We start from the raw sequence: 15,991 nt of genomic DNA, 5'->3' as shown, positions 1-15,991 counted from the left end.
CTTGTCCACCTGCCGGAAGCAGAGGTCTGCATGTCCTAGGCCATCTGTCGTAGCCACTTGCTCAGGGGGAGCCACTGAGACCAGAGGTCCTCCCGCCTCTTTCATTTCTCCAGGCCGCACGGCCTCCCACAGCCAGTCCCTTTGTGACAGTGCATCGATCTGGCGGGGACAGCCGCACACGTGAGATGTGTAATGCCTCCTGCTCCTGCTCCTGCTCCTGCAGAGCCACACTCCCGTCCTGTGCGCCACTTGGTGGCTGGGTGTTGGAGCACACGTGTCATCTGGTTCGATGTTTGCTAGGGGGCAGTCCCTTGGACATGGGGTGGCTGCGGTGGGCGGAGGCAGAATCTGTGGGTCTTGGGTCGGTGCTGCCGAGGCGTCTCCTTTGCTGGGAGAGCAGGAACGAACACGTAAGCAGGGTTCCCTCAGGAGGGCCTAGCGCCCTGGGTGCCAGGCCAGTGCCGGCGAGCGTTCCGGGTACAAAGTCCCCTTTTCCTGCGATCTGCAGGAAAGCCGCTGCTGCCGCTCCCGTCCAGTGGGCAGCTGGCCAGGGGCAGCCTTTTTGTGTGTCTCTGTTAGTGGACACCTGCAAATAGCCCGCAGAGTTTGGTGGCCTGACGTCTGTGACGAGGGACTTTTTGTGTTCTTCAGGTTCGGAAAGAGAGGGCATGACTGGTCTGATTAGGTAACTAGACTAAGCAAAGAAAATCTCCATTTTTGTTTTCCAGCAGAGGGAAATTTTAAAGAAACACCTCCCTGCAGGTGCCATGCCTCGCCGTCCCAGCCTCCTGTCCCAGCACACCTCTCCCACAGAAGCCCACTCTGGAGAGCTATTTCTCCACAGCGTGGGTGCGGGTCAGTGGGCAGCAGCTGACCTGCTGAGAGGGTGTTTGTGGGGTCAGCACACGGCCCCTGGCACTCACGACGATGACACAATGATGCTCCTTGGTGTGGGCGGGCGGTGGTTAGCACCTGCCGTCTGGGCCCCAGGGTTTGAGGCCCCTGCACTTGACCACCTGCCCCTCTGTCTGACACCCCCTTTGTCAGTTCTGTCTCCAGGGCCCCCCCAAGTCTACCAACAGTCAGTTTAACTAAAACCTGGAGAATCAAGTTTAAAAAACCGAAAAGAACAGGGAGGAGAAAGGCAAGAGGGAAGCGTGCCGGGGATGCCTCCCCCACGTCCTGGAGACACTGGTCCCAGGAGGCCCCTCACTCACCTCGTTGGGTTCCCAGAGCCAGACGTCGAAGGTGGGCTTGCGCAGGGCCTCTATGGTCTCTGGGGACAGCAGGTACTGGAAAGGACAGCAGGCGGCGTTAGCCTCGGTGCTGAGACAAAGGCCGCTCACCTCTGGCGGGCGGTGATGTTTTCTCCTGTCCCCTCATCAGGGGCACCTGGGTACAGACTTGAAGGCTACATTCTACAAGAATTCTGGACGGGGCAAACTCTAGGACAGGAGTCCCATCGGTGACTGCCCGAGGCAGGGCCAGAGTGCCAGGCATGGCCACATGGGCAGCAGAGGCTGTTCCGGGTGGCGGAAACACTCCAGCCCTTGACTGTGGGGGACGTTACGTGACCACACAAGTTTGTGCAAACCCACGGCACTCTCCACCTGCAGAAGATGAACTCCTTGCCCGTAAGTCACAGCTCAACCCTCACTCGAAAGAAACGCAGCAAAGTGAAGCCAAGGGGAGAAAAGTACTTGGCATAAAGTCAAATAAGGGCCGAGAAGCTACTTTGAGTTTCTGTTTTGGAGGGAAGCCCGTGAGCCAAGGCAGGAAGCAGAAACTGTGATTTTAGACGTAAACCTGTCACGGTGTTCCCCCAGGTTTGGGGGGGTTTCTATTTTTTTTAAGGAACCGCAGTAGAGCACTGAAACCCTTTCGTTTTGAACTAAGCTGGGCCTCGTGACCCCCTGGGGGCTGACATGAGATTTGGGTCACATTTCCCTACAGGAAATACGCTAGTGTCCACCTGAAAACCTCGGATAAACTGCAGGGCCCCGCCCCTGCGAGCAAGGGCGAGCCCGGACACTAGCGCTACAGGGTGCTGAACTTCAGTTGGGCCAGCCGTTCACTCATCGGCTGAAGGCACCGTTCAGGTGGGTGACCTTTTGTGCTTGGTTGAAGACCCCCGCCCCAATGCCCAGGGCACTGCAGCTTTAACGGGGGCCTGAGGTCTCTCGTAGCAGAGAAATCTTTTGTGACAGAAAGGCAAAACTTCTGGTAATAACAAGGCACTGTTCAGGGACAGGAGATCCAATAAAGCAGATTTAAAAAAATTTACTTAAAAACTTAGCTCTTATCTCCTGGTCCGGGACAACTTTTGCTAAACAAACGTCAAAGAGAAAAATATTGTGCCTAAGAATAACAGGTACATCAGTCCTGCAGCCTGGGGTCAGGGCAGGAGCTGTTTTTACAAATATGCGGACACCAGGACTGGTGGGGCAGGTGGCAAGGGTGGCCGAGGGTGGGGTGGGGGGCCCTGTGCCCTGGGGCTGTGGACAGGGACGCAGTTTCTTCCGAGGCAGAACTGCACCTTACCTTGGGGTAAGTGGGGACATCCCGTCGAGGTGTCAACTTCTTGTTGTTATCCAAAAAACTGTACTTGCAGGGGCAGCTGGTCCTAGAGGGGAGAAGCAAAGACCAGTCCGACACTGTCGCTTTGATCTAGGCATTCCTGTGGGCAGTGGACGGCGGGGACCTCCTCGGAGCAAAAACAGGCAACCCAAACCCCGAGCCAAACCCACAAACCCTTCTGGTCTCATTTGCTGTGGGAAAGTACTCAGGAAGCCAGTGGTGTCTCATTGCCAACCCCCCAGGGACCCTGCTGGGCCTCCGCAGGTGACGCTGGGGCCCACAGCCTTCACTGCAGATAAGCTCTCGAAACCTAGCCAAGCACTTTGTCATGAAATATTCAAACAACATGGAAGTAGATAAAGTAAAATTAAAAAAAAATCTAAGTCCCCACTTCACCCACTTCTTTCCTCTTAAATCTCACACCCTGGAAATATCTCCTGCTGTTGGGTGTCCTTCCAGATTACCCTAGGCACGGGCATGCAGGGACAGCCCTTGTGTTTTAAACAAAGATGGAACTGTACAAACTGACTCCCTGGCAAGCAGTTTTTTAATTTAATTTTTTAAAAGTTAAAAAAAAATTGGTTCCAGAGAGAAGTGGGGGAGGGGAGAGAAAGAGAGAGAAAGAGGGAAACATTGATTGGTTTCCCTCCCAGCACATGCCCCAACCAGGGACTGAACCTACAACCTAGGCACGTGCCCTGACTAGGAATTGAACCCGCGATATTTTGGTGCATGGGTCGTCGCTCCAACCAACTGAGCCACACTGGCTGGGCTGCCAACTAGTTGTGTTCACTTAACACACCACAAACTTGCTGGGTATTGCTTCCCAGAGATCAGCTCCATTAAACGCAAGTCCTTCTCCGGTGCCCCAGGGTGTGGCTACACTATATGTTATCACCCCAGCCCCCGAGACAGACCTCCAGGATGGGCCCGATTTTTCCCACTGCACACCCCTTGACAGATGAATCTGCTCTCTGGCTCTGTTGTCTTCATTCCTCAATGTCAGGGTTACCAAGTAAGAACAGAACAAAAGGAGCCAGGTGTGTTCTGGATGGGAAGCCACCGTCTGATACTGGGAACAGTGTGCCGGCCTGTGGGGTCGTACCCGGGGACTGGACGTGGGGGGCTGCCCCAGGTGACCTGGCCAGTCTGCGGCCCCCTCCCTACCTGGGGACCTTAACTTTCTTGGACATGAACGTGATCCCCATCTTCCTGCTGATGGGGAGCATGAGGGGGTGGGGGAGTGTGCTCCCCCCTGTTGAGCTTCCTAGGCTGGTGGGCAGGGGACAGCCCAATGTGCGAAGGCAGGAGCTCGTGTGGTTTGTAAATAAAGTTCCACCTTCTGGGAGCGCCATTCAAGACCGTGAAGTGGGAGTCTCAAAGAATCCACATCCTTTAAGCCCATCTGTCTACTCTGGGGAATTTATCTTAAGAGAAGAATGAGACACAGCAAACAGCTCTGCGCACAGAGGTATTCATCGCCGCATTGCCTGTTACAGAAACCGGCAAGCAAACGAGCAGCTACCTAAACGGCCCCATGCGGGAAAGAATTTAAACCAATACATCAACAAGATGGATTGCTGTGTGATCTCTAAGGCAGTTAAGAAAATGATGTGAAGTGCGGGAATGGGGGGGTGACAAGGGAAAAAGAGAGGCTGCAACAGTAGGTACTGAATATTAGAGCCAAAGTACTCGTCCAGGGGTGGGAAACAGGAGCCCACCGGTGGGTGGGCAGCGGGTGTGGGTTACTGTGTCGCCTGTTTAGTGCTCACCATGCTGTAAGTGACACAAGATCACAACATCATACTCCTTAGATGTCTTTCAAAACTAGATGTCTATGCACCAAAAATCATCTGTGAAATCGGTGCCCAGGCTGTAACTGGGGACACGGTGGCTGCCATCCTTCCTTCTGGTGGTTCTCGCTCCTCACCATTCTAGCCGGATGGTTTCACACGGAGGCCACGCTGTCTGCAGACTCGGAATCATACCTCTGTCCCCCGTCTAGACAAAAGAGCCTTCAGCATTCCTTTGGTGGCACGTGCTGTTCCTTCCCTCATCCCGGCTCACAAAACCCACCAGTGCTGCGCGTGACAGCCGCCTGTGTGGAGGGGCTCTAACAAGAGCCACAAAATGAACCGATAAAAGGTGCCACACAAGTGGTTTCCACTGTCACCCCGTGGAGGAGAAACGCCCTTCACACATTTGTGAAGGTGAGGGACTTGGTCTGTGCACCGAACAGACAGCACCATCGTCACCTCCTTTTTGCTCTTAGCCCCTTCTGAATGAACCCCAGTCAGTTGTGTGCTTTTCCCAGGAGGGCTGTGGACACTTCACCAGGCAAGACGGTCGGACCGCTGGAATCCAGCTGCCTCCTTGGACACCCCAGCCTCGGGAGCACAGGCTGGGTGCCTGGCAACTCGTGCCAGGGCCTCCCCACCTCGCTTGGCGACCCTGCCTGCTCCCTCTGAGCCCTGTTGCCATGGGAACCAGCATCCTCCAGCTGACAGAGCAGCTGACGTGGTGCCTTTTCTTTTCATTCTGTTTGGGGCCTATTTTTGCTTTCATTTCCTGGGCTCTCAGCCTCCGCCCCTCTGGGGCTCAGTCCAGGGGTGAAGGCCATTTGTTTGGGATAAAGTGGAGATTACAGACCCCCAAAGCCCTCAGACGCCACCCACGTTTCTGCAGCCCTCCCCTTCCTGGGTCAACCAGCAAGCTCCACTCTGTGCCCTAAATTCGGGCAGGCAGCTGGACCTCTTTCCTCATGGGGGAAAAAATTGAGACACCCCAAGGTGTGTGTCTCGGGGGAGGGCAGCCTACTCTGGGGGTGTCTGTGAGCCTGCCCCCCACCTGATCGCTATCCACTGTCTGCTGCTTCCCGAGAGGAAAGAGGTCTGGCGCATGCAGACCCTGGCCCAGAGGCCCTGTTAGGGGGGCTGTGGGTGGAGGGCTGTGGGCCAGCACTTCAGGCTCATTAGCCAGTGGTGGCCAGGGTGGGGCTCACCGGGCCTTTTCTCTCTGTCCTCCCAGAGAGGCAGGGTTGGGTCGGCAGCCTAGGACAGAGCTGCTCAGAGGAGCAATTTCTCCCCCAGCAATGCAGGGGGAGTCACATGTAACAAGCCTGGTCCCAGGGGCGCTGGAATGCTACACAGCACCCCTGCATGATTAAAAGGGGACCCCGCCATCCACAGAGAGAGTGCAAACTGTGCATTGTTCCGCTTCTCAGTTTGTTTCCCCATGAAAAGGGAAGGGCTGTGCTCTCTGGCCCAGAGGGGGCTGCTGGGCTCCCGGGCCAGGGCCCAATGTGGGTGATGCTGCTCTGGATTCAGCCTGAGCCCACTGACCGTTCTGAATGTGTCAGCAATGTTTGAGGCGGTCCCCACGCCCAGCAGGTTCTGTTTCTGATGGAAGAGTCACATTGACGCGTCTCTTGTCTGTCACCTAAGTGGAACACTGTGGAAACTGTTGGCTGAGAATGTCGCCTTTGGAAGCGGTTAGGACGCTGGGAGAGTCTTCTTTGGATTATGGAGCTGTGAGCTCTAGAATGTGCTCTTGGGGGAGGGGGTGCAGAAGAGCCTCACATTACTGCAGTGAGCCCCAGCACCCACCGCCCCACCGCTTAGCCCTGCTGGCCCCAGAGCACGCCCTACCGATGACGGACATCCTGACCTGGGACCGGGTCGGCTTCCTCCAAGGTGCTCTGAAATCAGGCTCGCCCTCCCCAGGGTGCCTCTTGGGTCAAGTTGTGTCCCATAAGACACATGTGAAAGTCTTAGCCCCGGATCTGGGAGCATCACTTCCTTTGGAAATGAGGTTGTTACAGATGTAACTAGTTACCCTGTGGCGGGTGGGCTCCCATTCAGTGACCAGCGTCCTTAGACCCGCATACAGGGGAGGTGGCCACGTGAAGATGGCCAATGGAGACGGGAGTGATGTTGCTACAATGCAGGGAACCCCAAGGACTGCTGGGCCCAAGGCTGGGAGGGTCTGGGGACAGAGCCTTCCGGGGGATGCGTGGCCTCACTGACACCTGGATTGGGACTTCTGGCCTCCAGAACTGTGACAGAATACATTTCTATTGTTTTAAGCCTAGTTTAGGGCATTTTGTTACAGCAGCCACAGGAAACTAACACAACTTGGACAAAATTTTGGTTTTCCCTTGCGATCTGACCCGCAGGACCAGCGCACACCAGAAAGCCCACCAGCAGCTGCACCCTGTCCCCCCCGCCTGGCTTCTATAGAAAGGGAGGGAGAGGGAGGAGCAGGGGCGCCTGAGACAGGCAGGGGCAAGACCAGTGAGGCTGGGGCTCCAGACTTGTCCTGGCTGCTCTGAGGAGGTGGCATTTAGTCATTTGAGAAGGGACAAGAGGCTGAAGAATGCCTAGCGTTACATGAGCTCTGGGGTGAAACCTGTGGGTGGGTGAGGTGATGTCCCCAGGGGTAGGAAGGAACCCAAGGGGACACCATCCCAGCCGGAGACACACCCTTGGGGAAGGGGGTCCTTAAGCGGCTGCACAGACAAGGGGCTGACAATGGGAAGACTCACTCCGGGCACCTTCAGTGTCAGGCAGAGACCAGGACTCGAGTTCTGACCCCCTCCTCCCCGACGCTGAAGCCGACTGGAAAAGCCACTTGTGCTGGACCCACATCCCCTTCCGAGGCCACCTGCCTGCCTACGCCTGAGCAGAGGGCAGCTGTGCTAGATGGCCCCTCCCAGTGGGCACCACATCGGGTCATGGTCCTCTCGCCACAGTGGATGTGGCACTCAGACACAACAGCCAGTCTGAGGCCCATCGGGAGGGGTTGGGGCAAAGTGTGGCCGACGGGCCTGGCTAATTGGGCAATGGATTGGCCACAGGACGGAGGTCTGGCATGTGGCAGGTGGGGCACAGGGGCAGCAGAGGTGAAGCTGAGCCATATAAGTCATGAGCCGAGGGTGACGCCATGACAAGGGTCACATAGGGTCTGATGTCCTTCCAGCTGCCAGACCGGGTTCCAGCCCTGGTGCTGCCCTGAACAACTCCAGGGCTCTCACAAGGTCACAAGAAAGACTGTCTCCTGTCCCCTAAAGAGCTCTCGATACGGGATGGCGAGGATACATTATTCATGCAGTTTTCTGTGGTCGCAAACTCCTCTGCCCCAAATCAAACAGAGTGAGACGCCCTGAAATCCAAGCTGCCACATAAGTGTGACACAAACGTGACCTGGTCCCTGTAGGACACATGCCAACAGGGCTCTGAGCCCGTCAGGCCACTCCTGAGCCCACCCAAGGTGGGCCAGCCCCGCTGGACTCTGATGCGACTGAGCTGCGACCCTCCGGGGACCCTTCACCGCCTGCCCCGGAAGACTCTTCAGCGTAGCCTCACCCCCTCACTAAGCAGGCTGCACTCCACGCTTTCAAAGCAGGGAGAGATCTCCAAACTGTGGGGTGACTCTGTGAGACAGCTGGGTGCATTTGCAGGGCTGTACTGGGGTTCATCAGTCCCCACTCAATCCCACGGAGGCCCCGTGGTAGCCTCAGCAGCACTTGGCGGCGTGGAGCTCTGGGGGTGCGGGGCCACGTTATGCCCACGCGGTCCCCTGGATGGGAACTCCGGGAAGGACGAGAATCCAGCAGAGCAGGCTGGTCCCTGTGAGCAGAGCCCTCCGGCCAGCCTGCACGCAGAAAGCACCCCGTGCGCTTGCTACGTCGTCCACCGTCACCTTTGCCGTCAGCGTGCACCTCTGCCCCAAACACGCCATCTGCTGTGACTATGGTTCCGGTGGAGGGTCCTACTGTGCAAAAATCCCACATTCGAGGGGGGCGTGATGAAGACTGGGGTCTTTTTTTCAGTGGATGGACCCCTTTCTTGTTTGGCAGGGCAGTGACTTCTGTGCCCAGGGCAGCTGGAGGCCTTTCTCCCCTAACCTGCTGCTCCGTACTATGGGGACGTCCGGCCGAAAGCGGGACTTCTGGGGCACCAGGACACTTGTCCCCTGTAAGCCGAGAGCCTTTTCTTTTTATTGTTCCCTTTCTTTGAAAGTGGTGTCCACTTCTTTCAGTCTGGGGGAGTTAATCCTAACTCTTTGATCTGGAGGATTATTCCCGTTGGTGAACAGTCAGCCTCCCAGCTACGACTCTCTTTCATGATAAGAAAGCTCTGTCATTGAAAAGCAAATCCCCAGAGGAGCAGGGCCGCCTCCAGACTAGGCTCCCCCAGCCAGAGCTCCAGCTGTGCTTCTGGAAAAACAAAAACCGGAGCCCCACCCCCACCCCCCCATCCAGGCGGAGCCCCCTGCCCCCCACCTTCAGCTGCCTCACCCAGTGCAGACCTTACCTGCTGCTTCTGGCTGCCAGTTCCTCCCTCATCTTTTTAATGTCACTCTTGCATTTCTCGATCTCCACCACTTTCAGTCCTTCCACTGGCGACCAAGAGAAACAAGGGGGTTACCATGGATACGCAGGGAGGCTCTTGAAAGGCTGGTTAGGTGGGGGCCGCCCGCCTATGTCCCTGGCAGGAAAGCTGACTCAGTGCAGGGGCTCCCACTCCTGCCCAGGCCGCTGATGTTCAGGCCCCTCCCCCCACCCAGCTCTAACATCCTGGGCCCGTTCCGTGGCCAAGGGTGGGCTGTGGCCTTCATCTGTGGGTTGCTATGGGATGGAGGTCCCTCCTCCCTGCTCCTTGAATCTTGACTTTTCCTGTACCCACTTCTAGCTTTCTTTCTTCATACCCCTGAGCTGAGGACAAGGGACAGAGAAGTCTGTAATCAAAAAGAAAAGTTGGGGGGGGGGGAGCAGAATGTGGCCTCAGGGCACTAAAATGCAAGGAAGCCTCCATGGGCAGCAGGAGCCTTCCCTGCAGGGACAAACATTTCATTGAGACTGGAGCACTTGGGGGGCGGGGCAGATAACAATAGGTGGGAAATTAACAGGTCCGTCCTGTTAAGGATGCGCAGAACCTGGGCAGGAGGGTATCCCTGGAGCCCAAGGCGGAGGTGTGCCAGAAAAACCAGGTTTTCATCAAAGAATGAGCTGGGGTTTAGGTCTCCAAGCCCAAGTTCAACTTCCGGACCTACACTGTGCCTCAGAAATGCTGCCCAGAGGCAGGCAGCTTTGGAAAGGCTTTCAGATTAGAGTCGTTCACAAGAAATAGAAAAGATTGGCTTTGTTACTTTGTAATCACACCTCAATTTTTATGCAAAAAGACACAGCCCACGATGCCACTCTATTCCCCTTTTCATCAAGCGGGGCTCTGAATACGGCTAAAAATAAAATGCTGAGATTTCTAAGGAAAACAAAACGACTCAGAGACTTCGGCAGTTCCTCCCGCCCTGCAGGAAGTGCTCTGGTTCTGGAGCGCTTGTCGGGGGAACTCTCCTGACTTTCAGCCAGGAAAGCCAGCTGGAAGCACAACCTCCCCGGGCAGGTTTTCTAACCGTTCCCAGAGTCAGGGCCAAATGGGGGCAAGGCTATATGAAAACACCGCTTCTTTCTGCCCAAAGTGACCAGAATCCAGAGGACCTGATGCCCAAATCTGTTCCTGGTGACTTCCTTCTGTGCCACACCCAGGACACTGTTCCTTGTCTACAAGGACACAGGACCAAAGCCTGGGGCCTTAAGTGCAAGTGGTTTGAACCAGTGGGTGGCCGTCTTGGCGGCCAATGCCAGGTGTGCTGCCACTGGGGGAACGACGTTGGGTGTGTTTCTGTTCACTGGCTCCGAGCACACGCCCTTCCTCTTGGAGTGGGGGGTGCTGTTCTGTCTTGCATCGCAGACCCCATTAGGAAGTCCATGAAAGCCACGGGTCCTCTTCCAAGAACAGACACATCAGCACACAGCTGTCACGGTTGGCGCTTGGACAAGGGGACACTGTGGGTGGCCTCCCAGGCACTCCCAGACCTCGGTCCACGCTGCAGGGCGATCACCCCGCAGAGGGAGAACCATGGTGGAGCTGTATCTGGGGGTCTGCTGGGGGCACGCTGATGTCAGCAAATGACAGATTCAACATGGGTGGCCAGAAGGACCTCAGCCTTATGACACGGCAGGGGCAGAAAATTCCAGAAAGTGAACAGATCCGGAGAAGAGGCCTGGTGTGTGGTGTGGACGCGGATCAGAGGAGCGGACAGACATGGGGAAGAGATGGAGCTTGCAGTGCAGGGCCCATGGGGGAGCTGACCATCTCCCAGCAGGGAAGGTCCATGGTTACATTTATTATGTTCCCAACATCATTTTATACAAAATGACGTGTGATAATTGTGGGGAACAGGAAATACAGAGCATCTCGAAGAACATTTGAACATTACCTGTGATCTCATTGCGGCAAAAAATAACCCATTTAGTATTGTATACATTGGCATGCATCCTTCCAAACATCCCCCATCCCCGTACATTCTGTCTGTCTGTCTCAATGTGAAGAAGACAAAATCGGGGTCACGCTATTTGTTCTGCTTTCTCACTTGCTTTTCCCCACTATCAGTATGTCAGGGGTGCTCTGCATGTCAGCAGCCGCCGTCCAGCTCACGGTGTTTGGTGGGTGAGTGATGTTTGACCATATCGATACTGCAGTGGACGCAGACTGGACTCCCTGGCCAGTTATCAGGGGCAGTGTTAAAATGAAGCCCCTTGGGCCACACAATATCATATCGCTACTGTGAATCCCAGAGATTCAGCATTCATGGCAATTACCTTTATGAAGGGCCTGGTTGCCAAGGAAATGGATGGTGAGTAACAAGATGGCAAAAGTCCTGCATTAATCAATGGAAGAGAAAAACAACTAGTCGTGGGATTGAAGAGCGGCACGTGGGTAGGTGGGCCCAGCCGGCAACAGAGCGCACTGCAGGCCAGGCACCAGCAGACGCGGCTCCTGCCTCCCAGCCCTTTTGCAGACACGAGGCTGCTTTTGGGAGGTTGCACAGCCCACGGCCTGGACCCACTGCAGCCCTGCCTTCCCCTGCCCAGGGAGGGAGAAAGCCCGGCAGAGGAGCTGGGCCTCCCCCACAGAGTCCTTTCTAGACTCCAGCGAGACTCGGGTTGCGACTGGATGTCAGTATCACACATGGGGCCACACCTGTCCATCTAGAACCTTAAACAGAGGTGGGCGCAGCCCAGAAACCCAAGCGACAGTAGAGACTCCCCAGCCCCACGCAGCACGGGAGGCTGCGGTTTATTCACCCCTGGAAACCTGGCTGTCCTCCCTCGGACTTCAGAGGTGGTTCCGTGGACAAGCCACAGGCCACCGAAAGAGAGGACCTCTAAGGATGATTTTCTAAGAGGGACTCTGGCTTTGGGACAGGGCCTCAGCAGGCAGGAGCAGCAGGACAGGTCTGGTAGCAGCTCTGTTCTCCACTGGCCTCCCCAGCCTCGCTGGGCTTGGGGAAGAGGCCTCGGGGGCGGCGAGGCCCTCCGTCAGCTGCAGAGTTAGTTCAAGCTGTTTAAGGCCACGGGAACCATGTTTCAACACTTCCTCTGGGGACTTTGGTAAGAATTCACATAAAGCACATTTCCCAAGTGACAAGGAGGAAAGCGAGGTTGGGTTTCAGCTTCGAGTCTCCTGAGCTGTTTGCATGACCCACGGGGCCAGCTCTCCCTGTGGTTAGGCTTTGGTCCAGGCCCTGGACACACAGCAGCCCTGTGCCCACCTGCAGGGACCCTGGCGCAGTGGCCAGTGTCCAGCAAACAAGGAAGGAAGGAAGTGGGGCCCCTGTGATGCTTCATCTCCAACCAGGAAGCAGGTGCAGACAGGGGTTTCTTTTGTTTACAAAATCATCTCTAAGCTAAGCAGGACCCCAGCCTCCTTGAAGATGACAAACATTTTACAGGGAAAGGAAGAAAAGCCTTTAAAGTGAATTAAGGAAATGGAGACATTTACATTTGATTCAGAAGAATTATATGCTTGAGGAGGTGGGGGAAAAAAGCAGGAAATTCCATTTAAAACGAGCCAAACAACGTCAGGTTTCCTGCAGGTGGGCAGCGCTAGCTGGATGTCTTCCTGACCCCGAGAAGCTGAGAAGAGCTCATACACACCGGAGAGAGAGTGCACGTGTGTGCACGTGACCATGGTGTATGGATGTGTATGTGTCTGTGTGTGTTCACACGAGTGGGTAGCCAGGAGGCGGGGAAGCGGGGACTGGTCGGAGCAGAGGCTCCAGAGCAGGGCTGTGGGGGCCCGCTGTTAAGCCCACCGTTCCTAGACCACTCCCGCCCCCTCCCTGCTCCTGGGAGAGGTCAGCTCCCTCCATGCCATACCTGCACCCTGTGCCCTGGGGCTGGAAATGAGCACAACTGGTAAAACAGCAGCAGTTTCTACCTATGCAGTGAGCCTGAGCGCGGAGGAGAAGGGGCATTGCCTCTTCAGGGAATCACGTGAATTTGCTGAATTTCTGTGGTTTACCCAAGGGCCCTGTGGGGAGATGCCCTCCTGCCGATGGACAAGGCAGTTCTGAGAATTCTGGGGCTCCAACAGGCCAGGGAAGAAGATCCTATGGGGTGCATCCTTTAATGGTCCTTAATTCACATGGTGCTTGAAGGCAAAATAAAAATTCTTCTTGGCCTGAGCGTTGTCCCCGCAGCCAGATGCTGGAAGCTGCCCAAGTCGAGGTCAACATAGTTATCTGTAGGGGTTTTGAAAATTGCTTCCTGGCCTCTTCAACTTGCCTGTTTGCAAGTAATGGCGGGCTTTGGGGCCGGCTTCTGTGTGGGGAGTGGGAGATGAGATGGGCAGAGGGTAGGAGAGGGAAGAGAGGAGGCAGAGCAGGAGGTACCTACCCGCTGCCCTGGACATTTGCACACCTGGTGGTGACCTTCCCCTCTGTAAGTGGAGACAGGGACTCGGCAGCAAATGTGTTTCATTTTCTGTGTCCTTCCCAGGTCTGGAGGTTCCCGCTCTGTGGGGCTTGGTGGGACGCTGAGCCTGCCTCCCACTGCAGAAGACGGAAACGCCAAACGCTTGCTGTGGGGTCTGAATTGTGCTCTCCCCTCAAAGATGTGCTCACATCCCAAGCCCCAGAACTGTGCACGGGACTTTATTTAGAAAACAGTTTTTGGCAGCTTTCTTGAGATGAGATCATCTTGGACTAGGGTGGATTCTAAATCCAAAGCCAGGTGTCCTTAAAAGAGATAGGCGGAGGGGACTTGAGACATAGAAATGCAGGGGCAGAGGCCCTGTGAAGACAGTTTGGAGTGATTTGGCCACGAGCCACCCGCAGCTAGAGGAGGCCTGGAACAGATTCTCCCTCAGCCTCCAGAAGGAACTGACCCTGAAGATGCCTTGATCTTGGACTTCCGGCCTCCAGAACTGTGGGAGAATTCACTTCTGTTGCTTTAAGCCTCCAGTGTGTGGTACTTTGCCATGATGACCACAGGACACTGACGCACTTTTTACGGCCTCTCCTGCAGCTAGGGTGCGCACACATGGTCCCCTCTGTCCAGACCTGGAATCCGGAGCCAGGCCATGGAGAAGCAGCGCGATGTCTGCAGCAGTGGCTGCGGGGGCTGTGGGCAGCTGAGAACAGAGCACGGGTGCTGCAGCAGGCACCACACGAGCGGGACTCAGACGCAGCAGCTCAGCGTCCTCACGGAGTCTGCTAAGCTGGGGTTTGGGGGATCTTTCCTAGTGCATAGCTGGGCCCTATTCCTGAGCCCTCCTGGTCACCATGGGAGCTCCCCAAAATCCTTTGGAGAAAGGCCCTTTTCTGTTCAATGCAGCCACAACCATTGCCTATGGCCTCAGCTGCAAGCCCAGCTGCGTGCAGCTTGCCTCCTAGCCTGCGTTCTCAGGCCTCCTTGGGGGGGACCCCAGCCAGAAGTGGAGGATGCTGACCTGCCACAGAAGGGCAGGCAGCAGGCAGAGAGAGCAGCTGGTTCCACGTTTATTTACTTTTCTGATTTGCTGAGTGAACTTGAGCAAAGCACTTACCTCTTTGTGGCTTCTCCATCATCAACGGGGAAAAGGAAACTGTTTTGAAGTTGGAATGGCAAAGAGGACTTAAAAAATGTCAATGCCCTTTGAAAGGTATGACTGCATGAATCATGTTTCAAGTGACTTAGGTGAATTGCTTTTTGCATGGCCCTAAAAATCCAAGCAATTCATATAAGATGATGACAGGTGACATTAGCAAAGTACTCAGGATGTGAATCAGCTGGCTAGTGTTTGGGGCTGCCACAGCCCCTATGGCCTTGAGTCTGGATTCTGTTTAGTCATCCCCGAAGGTAACAGATTCGGTGCTTTGAACCATTACCCTTTGCCCTGACATTGACAAAGAGCCCCCCACGTTGGGAGTGGGACAGGGAGCCGTGAGGCACACGGGATTCGAGGAGCTGTGGCTCCTTGTTTGTGGACAAAGACATAAAGGACGTGTGATTTGAAGCTGTTTTCCTCCCATAATTTTAGCTTTTGGTCACTGAATCAAGACTTGAATCGACTCTCTTTGCTTTCTCGTGGGTCGTCTGCTCTCCTTTGTGTTGATGGGGAAGCGAGAGGTAATGATAGTAGACATATCCCCCCCCCCCCCCCGCCAAACTGCAGCGTGTGGGTCAGCACGTCCTCATTTATGTAAAAACACACACAAGACATTCAGCAGGAGCTCCTGTCTGGAGACGTCTAAATGGAGGCCTTCCTGGTTTCCTTCTGTCCTCTTCTGCCCGGAAGGAGCACTTTCTTTCCAAGCCGTTACTATAACACGTTACTGTGTACTTGCTACTTTTCAAAAGCTTGGATTAGTCACTGGTCTAGCCTCTGTTCACATTCATTTTTAGGCACTTCACAAAGAACAGACCTCACACTTCCCTTCACCTCTCACCACTGGTTTATGAGGTTAATTTACATGGAGGCTCAAAGACATAGAAGCAAAAAGGAAACAAGCTCCACTCACGTTCCACCCGTTTCTCTAGCACTGCCAAGTGATTTGCAACTTCTGCTTTGAGTTCGTTGATTTTAAATGCTCTAGGAATAAAAAAGAAGACAAGATATAAGTCATAAGATCCTCAAAGTTGAAAGGGGCTCGGCAAACAGCTGTTGAATCAGTGCCAGGGAGGAGGCGGGCAGATGGGCAGGTGAGGCGCGGGGGCAAAGATGCGAGGGGTTGCTTTTAAGGAACTCGCACTGTCTGGAGGTGGAAGGGAGGAAAGAGAGAGACCCTCAGACTATTTGGAGGGTGTACTTCCCCCAGGGTACACAGTAGTACTCTGCCAGTGGGGATGTTTCTTTCCCCAGCTTGAGAGTGAGGGGGCACTCTGCTCTCAGCTGGGACAGCCCTGCCCCTGGGCACAGACCATGTCAGGGAACCTGGTGTGCTTGCCCCAGGCTCCAACCCATTCCGTTGAACAATTCTTGGGCTTTAAGAAAGCACCACCCATCTGCCCTCACCCTATCTGAATTCCCCTGGGGCAGGCAGTGAGGCGCCTTAGCGAAATATCTGGGAAACAGCAAGTACTGACTCT

General features: G+C 55.1%; 1 protein-coding gene across 4 annotated transcripts in view; it reads right to left on the bottom strand.

Moving 5' to 3' along the window:
* Positions 1–15,991, bottom strand: part of PDE9A (phosphodiesterase 9A) — an 87,274-nt gene that overhangs the window by 15,966 nt on the left and 55,317 nt on the right. For all 4 annotated transcript variants that reach the window (XM_053917413.1, XM_053917417.1, XM_045196138.3 and 1 more), the window contains 4 exons: positions 15,424–15,494; positions 8,892–8,976; positions 2,542–2,623; positions 1,218–1,292 (listed from right to left, as the gene is read on the bottom strand). In XM_053917413.1, the coding sequence (XP_053773388.1) occupies positions 1,218–1,292; positions 2,542–2,623; positions 8,892–8,976; positions 15,424–15,494 (313 nt within the window). The remainder of the gene's footprint in view (positions 1–1,217; positions 1,293–2,541; positions 2,624–8,891; positions 8,977–15,423; positions 15,495–15,991) is intronic.

Source organism: Desmodus rotundus, chromosome 2 (genome assembly GCF_022682495.2).
Source record: "Desmodus rotundus isolate HL8 chromosome 2, HLdesRot8A.1, whole genome shotgun sequence".
Classification (NCBI taxonomy): domain Eukaryota; kingdom Metazoa; phylum Chordata; class Mammalia; order Chiroptera; family Phyllostomidae; genus Desmodus; species Desmodus rotundus.
Note: the sequence above shows the minus strand (reverse complement) of the source record. Positions and strands in the feature narration are given on the sequence as shown.